Raw genomic sequence first — 10,484 nt, 5'->3', positions numbered from 1 at the left:
TAGTTTTTCTAAAAAGGGCAAGTCGGCACTCAGAAAAGGGTGAAAAATTCATAAAAAACGTTGTAATCACGAAGAATTTAGTCGCGAGTACCACCTTAACGCTTACCAGAACGCTTAAAATTGATATTTTTTTTGGTTTAATTACAATTTTGTAATATAATTACACTGAATCCGAGCATTTTGATTGGCTGACTAAACTTCATTAGCGACATAACTGATTTACATACGCGCATAAACAAACCTCTTATGGCATGGTAAAAGGGCAAAAAAAATACTAAATCGCCCCCATTTTCAGTAATTTTTGACCCATGTGAAATAGAGCTAGATTAGATTAGCCCTTTTACGGCTAAAGAGTTTAAAAACGGGTCGCCGAAAAAGGGCTAATTAGCCCGATAAGGGCTTAGGTAACACTGGTCGTATAGGTATGTGCGGTGACCGGGTAAGAAAGAGCACGAGTTAGAAGTTAGAAAGAGACGGAATGGTCGGAACGTATACAGCCCTACAGCCACTGCACAAGCTATAAGATAAATGTGAAATTTAGGAATGTGATCTAAAACTACATATAAATTAAGTTGTTTTTTAGTTTATAAGATCGCATGGGTATTTGAATTATAAAATTTTCAAAGTTGTATGTATTCCGTGTATATTTTTTTGTATGGATCCGTGCGATGGAAAATTTAATTCTCAGTTTCATTATTTAAAATAAATTATATGTGTAATAGAAATGATTCGTCACAATTATAAATATCCTAAGTTAGACGGATTTTGTCAATATATGTACAATATGTAACTGAAAATGCCTTTTATTTTATCCCTTTTTAAGTATATAATTTAGATGAAACGCCAAATGTGTGGCTATGTTGAAAAGTCAAGAACACAAGTCTGTTCAAGAGCCTATCCTATTAAACGGCGCCGTTTAATTAACGGCCTGAATGCTGCCCAGCCGGCTAATAGCTGCGACATACATAATATTTGTTATTTCTAATAATTCATAATAAGTATACACAATTAGCGGCGAAACAGCGGGCAAAAGCTAGTAGCTTTAAAGCACACTTCGCATTTTCTTAATTTTTACGCACAAATTTCTTGAGATTTTCTTTCATAAGATCCTTTCCTGACAATCATGAACTTATCAAAATAAGAATAATTATCGAAATCGGTCCTGTCGTTCAAGCCACAAAGCTAATGCTGTGACCAAGGGAAATAGGGTTTCTTTTTTTATATATAGACAGTAGACTGGCTCCTGTCGATCTTAGCGTGATGATATATAGCCTAAGTATAGCCTTCTTCGATATCTAGCACCGAAATAATTTTTCAAATCGGACCAGTAGTTCCTGAGATTAGCGTGTTCAAACAAACAAACTTCATATTAATAATATTAGTATAGACTATAGAAGATAAACACTACACCACTGCCAACTCTCATCAAAATCTTTTGTATATCATTTTCTGTAAACATTTCAGGATCATTTTATTTCCTTATGCTTAAAAACGGCTTGACCGATTTTTCGAAAAATTCTTTCGGTTATCTAAATAGCCCATTCATCGAGGAAGGCTATAGGCTATAAATCGTCTCGCTAAGACCAACAGGAGCGGAGCCACGCGGGTGAAACCGCGGAGCGCAGCTAGTAAGAGATATGGCAAAATTACTTTTAGCACAGACTAATAATAATATACTACGTATACAATTTTAGCGTGTAAAATGTTTACGATAGTGTGTGAAATAAAACAACTAAGTATTCTTTAAACTATTTATAATATAATACAGAAATAATACAAGTTATACATAATAACCTATGTACAATAGAATTACATGAATTTAATAAAAATCATTGTTTATTCAACGTATCAAACGCATATATCGAGAATACAACAAATACGGTTTTTTTAATAAGTAGTAAAATTACACGAAAAATCCAATAAAAGTTGGTTTATAAATAAGCAATTTTAAACTGTCATTTCATTTGTTTTGTTATTTTATAGTATTTCCAACTTGCACAAAGGCAAAACATAAAAAATAAATAAATGGTTTTTAATAAAAATTTTAACGTTTAAAATCTAAAATTAAAGCTAAATATCATATTCAGTTCATTTTATTTTTTTAAATATAAAATATATCATCGTAATATTACAACGCAAAGCCAGTCAGTTTATTTACTTTTATTTCCTTATATCAAAAAATATCATTTATTTTATTACTACTAAAAGTATACTAATAATAATTATTTTATTACATACTGTGCATTTTAATAAAAAAGCTTATTATAACCGAAAACATATACTATATACATCTAAAATACACATTATACATCTTATCATGTAAACCGCTAAACACATTCCGATGAAATCCACCACAATGATAGACCACTATTCATACACTACAGGGTGTCCCAAAGAATCACTAGTCAATATGTATACATTTTGCACTTGACCATCTTCTCCCTTTTCAAACAACTCCGCGATTTGAACATATTCCTGACCTTCCTCAATAAGTTGTTGCGTTTCGACAAACTCGTGGTCACTTTCGACAAGGACGTGGTCACATTGCACGAGCACATGGTCACTTTGCACAATTTCACGGTTACTTTGTTCAATCTCATGGTCATTTTGCTCAATATGGTAATTTTGCACGACTTCATCGACATTTTTCTCAATCTGGACATGATAGCCACTTTGCCCGGCATCGTGGTCACTTTGCCCGACGTCGTGGTCACTTTGCCCGACGTCGTGGTCACTTTGCCCTACTTCGTGGTCACTTTGCCCTCGTTCGTCACTTTTACCGGGGCCGACCATTTCCAAGAGCTTCGCGTACTTTTCCCTCTGCTCTTCCGTCATATTCACCGGATTGTGATATTTCAAATGATAATTCAAATGACTGCTTTGCTTAAACCGTTTATCACAAATCGAACATTGGAACGGCGCAACATTTGTATGCGTTCGCATATGCTGTTGCAAATGGGCAGACTGACAAAATGTTTTTCCGCAAATAACACATCTGTATGGCTTGTATTTCGTGTGTATTCGCAAATGTTGGTCCAGACCGGATTTTTGTGTGAACGCTTTAGGGCAGTATTTGCAAGTGAAGGGTCTATCGCCTGTGTGTGTTCTCATGTGTTGTTGCAAACCGCCGATTTGCGTGAACCGCTTGTTGCAAATATTGCATTGGTGGGGTTTGGTTTTTATATGCACGGTTGAATAATGTTCGGATAAATGTTCTTCGTGGTCGAAGCCTGCGCCGCACGTCTGTGAAAAAAGGTATATGTATTACTAGCTGCTCCGCGCGGTTTTACCCCCGTGGCTCCACTCCTGTTGGTGTGCTGTGTCCCTTAGCGTGATGATATATACCCTATAGCCTTCCTCGATAAATGGGCTATCTAACACTGAAATAATTTTTCAAATCGGACCAGTAGTTCCCGAGATTAGGATTAGGATTATTGCCCATTTATCAAGGAAAGCTATAGGCTATCATCACGTTAAGACCAACGGAAACAGAAGAGAAACCGCGGGGCGCAGCTAGTAAGCTTTTTGCTAAAGGGCTGCCACACTTTGGCCTTTAGTAAAATAAATTATTATTTCTATATAAATAAAATACCTGGCACGTGTAGTTCGCAGTTCGCTCAGCGGCTCACACCCCACCCTCAAACATCACACTCTCCCCCCCACACAACCAACTCCCCCCCATTTTTTTGTAATTATTTTTGAAGTGAAACTTCTTTATCGGGGTTTGAAAAAAATTTAGTGTAACATTTTTCCGTTCCGCGCCATCTTTTTCTTATCCCTACCACGCGCGATTCGACGTATTTCTGTAAAGTTGCATTTACTCAGTAATTTTTTTTTTGAAAAAATAAGGTCATAAAGAAGTTTCACTTCTTAGAGCGTTTTCACATTATCCGATCCGATATCGGATATCGGACGCCAATAGCCGATATCGGATACAATTTGCCCTTTCACATTGTCCGATAAAATCCTTCCGATATCATCATGAGTGTTGCCAGAAATTTTTAGAGAAAACTAAACTAAATTGCCAGTTGATAAAAAAAGGTATAATTAAAAAAAATTCAAATGATAGATCATAGATGAACATACATTAAAAATAACTACGTTAAAAAAAACAACTTCAAAAAAAGAAAAGTAAAATGTAAAAAAGATTTGATATCATTAATTACTGCATATTATTTAGATGTGCTATTTACTAAATAGTTTTGATATCGGTCATTTGTATAGTATATGTTAACACATTATTATAAATTAAATAAATTTATATCAATACCTACTACAACCTAGTATTAGTTAATAGTTTTAGTAAATACCTTTCAAAATCTATTAAATGTATTTTTAGCAAGACGTACCTTTTTCACTTTGTATTCTTTGTTGTAAAGTCAAAATAAAAATAAAATCAGTGTGAAATCTCCTCCTTTTTTGAAGTCGGTTAAAAACAAAGCACTCAATGACAAAAATACAATAAACAGCACAACCAACATCCGAGTAGGAGGAGGAGCGAGGCAGAATGAGTTAAAATAAAGATGATAGACACTAATGTTTTCGAAGATAGATATTATATATTTTTGTTTACTTCAGTTCAGCCAATTGCCATATATTTTAATAATAATAATAATAAAGCCTTTATTTCCGAAAAAAAAAAGTTGACATAAATAAGTTATATAAACATAAAAATTACTTAAAATTAAAAAACAAAATTTCACTATAAAATGTCTCTTATTTCGGTATGCCTTACGGCAAAGGCCTCCTCCAACTCTTTCCATTGTACCCTGTCTGCTGCCACTCTTGTCCAAAAGGGCCCTGCGGTCATTTTTAATTCGTCCTCCCATCTCCTAGCTTTGCGGCCCCGGCTCCTTACTCCATCCCTAGGGTACCAGACAGTGACCTGTTTGCTCCATTTTTCTTTTTTGCAGCGGAGCATATGTCCAGTCCATCTCCATTTTAGTTGGTCTATGCTTTTGAGGATGTCTGTTAATTTAGTTTTATGTCTGATGTCTGTACTCTTAACTTTGTCTTTTAGTTTCAGACCCAGCATGCTCCTTTCCATACCTCTTTGACAACTTGCTAGTTTATCCCTATGGCGTTTAGTTAGAGCCCAGGTTTCGCAGCCGTATGTTATACAGGGTAGGATGCAGGTATCAAATGTTTTCTTCTTGATCTTAATTCCCAGAGACTTGCTTTTCATGATTTCTTTCATGGCCCAGTATTTCTTCATATATTTTAATACGGTCATTCAAATAGTTGCCGTATAAATCGTATTTTTAATGCCTATAAATACTAAAATGTGTATTTTCTTAATAAAAAAAAAGGTTTCTTTTAATAGAAAGGGTTTTAGGTTAAAGCAAAGATTTTTTTTAAAGATTTAGCGCTATAAAAGACTGAAAATATACAAACTAGTGCTTTTTTGCTGTTGGTATACTGCCTTTTCGAAAATTAAGTTGGCAACACTGAACTTTATCGTCCGATAGCTCACGGGCATATTGGTGTCGGCTCCGATATCCGATATCGGACCGGACAATGTGAAAGACAGGTACATATTTCATACATTTTACTTCCCTCCGATATCGGATATCGGCTATCGGCTTCCGATATCCGATATCGGATCGGATAATGTGAAAACGCTCTCACGTGTGTACACTAATACACGCACACATTTTTTATTGAATAAAATACCTGGCACGTATAGTTCGCAGTTCGTTCAGCGGCTCACACGGCTCACACACCCCCCCACACATCACACTCCCCCCCTACACAACCAACATCCCCCCCTACACAACCAACATCCCCCCCCACAACCAACATCCCCCCCACACAACCAACCCCCCCCCATTTTTTTGTAATTATTTTTTTTTATTAAATAAAATACCTGGCAAGTATAGTTCGCAGTTCGTTCAGCGGCTAACGGCCGTTCGCACACCTGACAGCGCACTCCTTTACGTCGTCGTGTATGTTCGTCCCTGTAATGCGCCGAATACTCGCAACACGAGAAGAACATTTGATGGCATGTGCCGTCCGCTATGAAGTTGGACGGTTGCAGGCATTCGAACGGACCGCTGGCAAACAAATTTAAATATACATATATCACTACATAGTATAAAACAAAGTCGCTCTTTCTGTCCCTATGTCCCTTTGTATGCTTAAATCTTTAAAACTACGCAACGGATTTTGATGCGGTTTTTTTTAATAGAGTGATTCAAGAAGAAGGTTTTAGTTTATAATTTATTAGGTTTTAAACAAAGCGGGCGAAGCCGCGGGCGATAGGCTGGTCTTCTATATATATAAAACTCAAAGGTGACTGATACAGTGATCTATCAACGCACAGCCCAAACCACTGGACGTATCGGGCTGAAATTTGGCATGCAGGTAGATGTTAGGACGTAGGCATCCGCTAAGAAAGGATTTCCCGAAATTCTTGCGGGAACGGGGAAAAACGGGGATGCACGTACAAAGTCGTGGGCGGAAGCTAGTGTTTAAATGAGTTTTTACATTAACTAAAAATTTTCGAACTACAAATGTTGATTTTTAAAACAAAAAAAAAATGCCTTTTTTTTTTATTGGTGATATAATTATTAATTTAAAAAAAATAAACAACAAAAGCCCTTCTGACCAAATTAAATAAAGTGTAGATGTAAAAAGGAAAAATATTTGTTCAAAAAAAAATAGCAAATTATTTAATCAAAACATCAACTGAAATTAGTAAAAAATATAACAAACTAGATTTCCGCCCGCGGCTTCGCCCGCGTTTTCGAAGGAAAACCCGCATAGTTCCCGTTCCCGTGGGATTTCCGGGATAAAACCTATCCTATGTGTTAATCCAAGTTACCCTCTATATGTCTGCTAAATTTCATTGTAATCGGTTCAGTAGAATTTGCGTGAAAGAGTAACAAACACACACACACACATCCTCAGAAACTTTCGCATTTATAATATTAGTAGGACTCACGATATAGGAATCGGTTCTTTCTCCTTGTCCTCTTTTTTCTTGCCTTTCATACTTTTATCGAGTTTTGCTCGTTTTATTTCTTTCGCGTCACTTGGTATACTGTCATCCTGTAAATAATAATTAATAATTTACTATAAACAATCTATAATATTATAAAGCTGAAGAGTTTGTTTTTTTGAACGTGCTAATCTCAGAAATTACTGGTCCGATTTGAAAAATTCTTTCGGTGTTAGATAGCCCATTTATAGAGGAAGGCCACATATTGGCCATAGTGCCCCGCGGTTTCACCCGCATTGTCCCGCACCTGTTGGTCTTAGCGTGATGATATATAGCCTATAGCCTTCCTCGATAAATGGGCTATCTAACACCAAAAGAATTTTTCAAATCGGACCAGTAGTTCCCGAGATTAGCGCGTTCAAACAAACAGACTCTTCAGCTTTATAATATTATTATTAGTATAGATATAACTTTATTATTGTGTATGTTGAAATAAAACTCTTTTTTTCTGTAAAATACTTACTTTTATAATAATATAACCGACATCTGGAGAAGACAGTGCACTCATGTCTGTTGGTTGCATGGACGATAGCATCTTTTCTGTTTTTAATTTGATCGCTTTTAATTGGGCTTCCGTGAACTTATTTTTATTCTGAAATTTGGACAAAAATATATGAAATGCAAGTTTTGTGAATGAAAATAATTTATTATCACCAAAAAGATGATTAAAATATTAATTGTTAATCATTTATCTAACTATAACTTTCCTACCAATATTTAAGTTTTTAGTACAAAAATGGTGGTCCACAAAGTCGGAATTTATTTTTATTTTCCGACAATTGCCGGGGTAAATTTGGTCATTTGATTTTGTACGGCATCTGTGTCATACTATTTCAATACATAGTGCTGAATCTTATTATTTTATGCTCTTATATCGTTCTAGATAGGTCACCTGGTGATTCAAATGACCCATAATTTTTTCAACATGGGCCTGTAGTCTAATACAATATGTATGCAAGTTGCAACTAACATGTATAAAACACAAAATTATATAGCTATTTGTGCATAGCGTATATAGAATTAAAGCATCCAATAAGTACACAAAATCTAGTTATGTGAAATCATAAATTGGCAGAAATTTAAGATGAATAAAAAAAAGATAGGGAATTTTAAAGTATTTGATAGTTTATTTATTTTGAAACACAACAATAGCAATTTTTGAGCTTTATAGCTAAGGACTTAACTAAATGTAAGGATACAACAATACTTACGTTAACAACAACGTTCTTAACGCAAACGTCTTCACCGGCCATCCAAGCTTCCATATGTTCAATCTTGGCATGATTATTGAGAGCCATCTCACTTGCAAACCCTTTACTACACAACTTACAGGATACATTGTCGTCATCGTCGTCTAGGACTTCTTTCTGTAATTAATAAAAAATTGGTATATACTAGAAATCACTACATAGTAAGAAACAAAGTCGTTCTCTGTCCCTATGTATGCTTAAATCTTTAAAACTACGCAATGGATTTTGATGGATTTTGACTAAATACATGAATAGACAGTATACTATAAAAACAATAAGAATTTAGAGAAATTTTGTTTGTATGTATAGAAATATTTTTATTCATGTCCATTTGTGTAATTGCATTACTAATTGAAAATTAGGTATAAAATGCATTATATCTTGAACAATTAAACTTCAATTCTAAACTTTTGTCTTTGTACATGATAATTTTTTTTTTAACTCTTGATCAATAAAAAGTTAAATATTATAGATAGGTATTTATAAATACAAATTGCAAATAAATATCGAGATATCGTAAATAGGTTACGAATGCATTTATGATTTTGATGACCTCTAGAGAGTAAACAACTTTAATTAAAATTGAGATCGTTAATCTAATAACGTATCGAGAAATAGCTTACCTTTATCTTCGTTGTAGGAACAACATTTACCATTCTCACAGGTTTTGATGCCATTTTTCACTTAAGGCCACAATATTAGGAACAAATTTACAACTACGACTATTATGAAATGTAATAAAGAACGTTTTTATGTTACAATTTATTTAATAAAATAAATAATCTTACGTATTTTAGTGTATTTAATTCAAAACAATTGTATTCAGCGGGAACAAGAAAAAATCAAAATGTCAAATTTGTTTTTTTTAAATCGGACTCTAGGTCAACATATTTTTTTGAAAAAGGAACCAAGCTATTTATTGTTGGCTGATGGTGTAATTATAACAACGTATCGATAATCGAACTATCTTACTTATGGTAATTTTAAACTATACACGTATGATTATTTTAAAATAAAACACTAAACAGAATAGGAATAGATTGAACTTTACTTTTTTAATTAAAAAAGAAAACAGCAAAAGGAAAAATTACGTGATAACTATGACTTTTTTCGTAAAAAAAACCGAAATGTCACATTGACATGTCAAAATGAAAATGAATTATTGTCTTGCTGTGGTGAGCTTTTAGTACATTTTTGAGTTGAAATATTCGATTAAAAGTACTCGAAATTATAATTCACACAAAATTACGCCGCTACTTTATCAAATAAAAGAGGATTTGCAAGCTTAACAAAATGGCGGGCGAATTGGACAATAGATATTAGAGTAGGACAGATACAGATTATGCAAACCTTGTTTATGGTTTCAAAATATAATGATATTTAAATATACGAAAACATATAATTAAAAACACTTATGTTTCTCAACTAAAATAAATTAACATACTTAAACAACGGGGTATTAGTGATTTAGGTTATCATTATTTATATTTAACAGCTGTGCAGGTATGGCGTGGAAATCCTACTATCAAATCCAAATGCTATCGATCCTATCCTACTAATTCCTACTAATATTATAAATGCGAAAGTTTGTAATGATCTAAGGTTTGTGAGGATGTGTATATGTGTGTTTGTTACTCTTTCACGCAAATACTGCTGAACCGATTACAATGAAATTTAGCACGTAATTTGGATTAACACACCCGGAAATCCCACGGGAACGGGAACTATGCTGGTTTTTCATGGAAAATGCGGGCGCAGCCGTTAACTTTAATTCTTTAACTATAGCTAAGTATAGCTCAGTTAATATTTACAACAACACATTTATTTAATATCTTACCTAACATAATCCTTGTGAATATTATAAATGCGAGGCCGTGTTTGTTTGTCTTCCTAAAATTTTGTATTTGGAGATAGTTTGGCTAGAGATCGACATAGGCTCCTATTTATTTCGGTGTAGTACCTTATTCCCATGGAAATATCCTACGCGGCTGAAACCGTGGGTGTAAAGCTAGTTGTTAATAAAAATACTTAGGTAAACCGTACACATAATTTTTAATAAAAAAAAAATGCAATACAATTTAACTCCAACTTTTCTAAACGTCTAAACTCTAAACTGCTATACATTCGATTTTTTAATCAACTCCAAATTTCCGCCGTCTGTGGGTCTGTTTGCAAACTACGCAACGTATAGGTATATACAGGATGTCCCGCTTTCGGTATACTAAGCGCGAAGG

The 10,484-nt window shown here is 34.2% G+C and overlaps 2 protein-coding genes and 1 long non-coding RNA gene across 4 annotated transcripts in view; all 3 read right to left on the bottom strand.

Annotated features, from left to right (window-relative positions):
- LOC149475253 (uncharacterized) overlaps nt 1-10,484 on the bottom strand; it is a 57,787-nt gene that overhangs the window by 1,248 nt on the left and 46,055 nt on the right. The gene's annotated exons all lie outside the window — the stretch shown is intronic.
- Nucleotides 1-10,484, bottom strand: part of LOC149475255 (uncharacterized) — a 114,106-nt gene that overhangs the window by 64,806 nt on the left and 38,816 nt on the right. The window lies entirely within an intron of this gene.
- Nucleotides 1,740-9,574, bottom strand: LOC149475258 (uncharacterized). Of its 2 annotated transcripts, none has more exons than XM_089713623.1 (7): nt 9,223-9,574; nt 8,874-8,972; nt 8,212-8,367; nt 7,464-7,592; nt 6,944-7,050; nt 5,867-6,053; nt 1,740-3,243 (listed from the first exon to the last, which is right to left on the bottom strand). In XM_089713623.1, the coding sequence occupies exons 2-7, from the start codon at nt 8,925-8,927 to the stop codon at nt 2,368-2,370; spliced, it is 1,509 nt and encodes a 502-aa protein (XP_089569749.1). In that variant the 5' UTR covers nt 8,928-8,972; nt 9,223-9,574; the 3' UTR covers nt 1,740-2,367. The 2 variants fall into 2 exon arrangements, with proteins under 2 accessions (XP_089569749.1, XP_089569750.1); XM_089713624.1 differs by having other exon boundaries at nt 9,441-9,561.

This window comes from Colias philodice, chromosome 31 (assembly GCF_061535455.1).
Source record: "Colias philodice isolate Cphi_HAF_F1 chromosome 31, ilColPhil1 Martin Lab GWU primary, whole genome shotgun sequence".
Taxonomy (NCBI): domain Eukaryota; kingdom Metazoa; phylum Arthropoda; class Insecta; order Lepidoptera; family Pieridae; genus Colias; species Colias philodice.
Note: the sequence above shows the minus strand (reverse complement) of the source record. Positions and strands in the feature narration are given on the sequence as shown.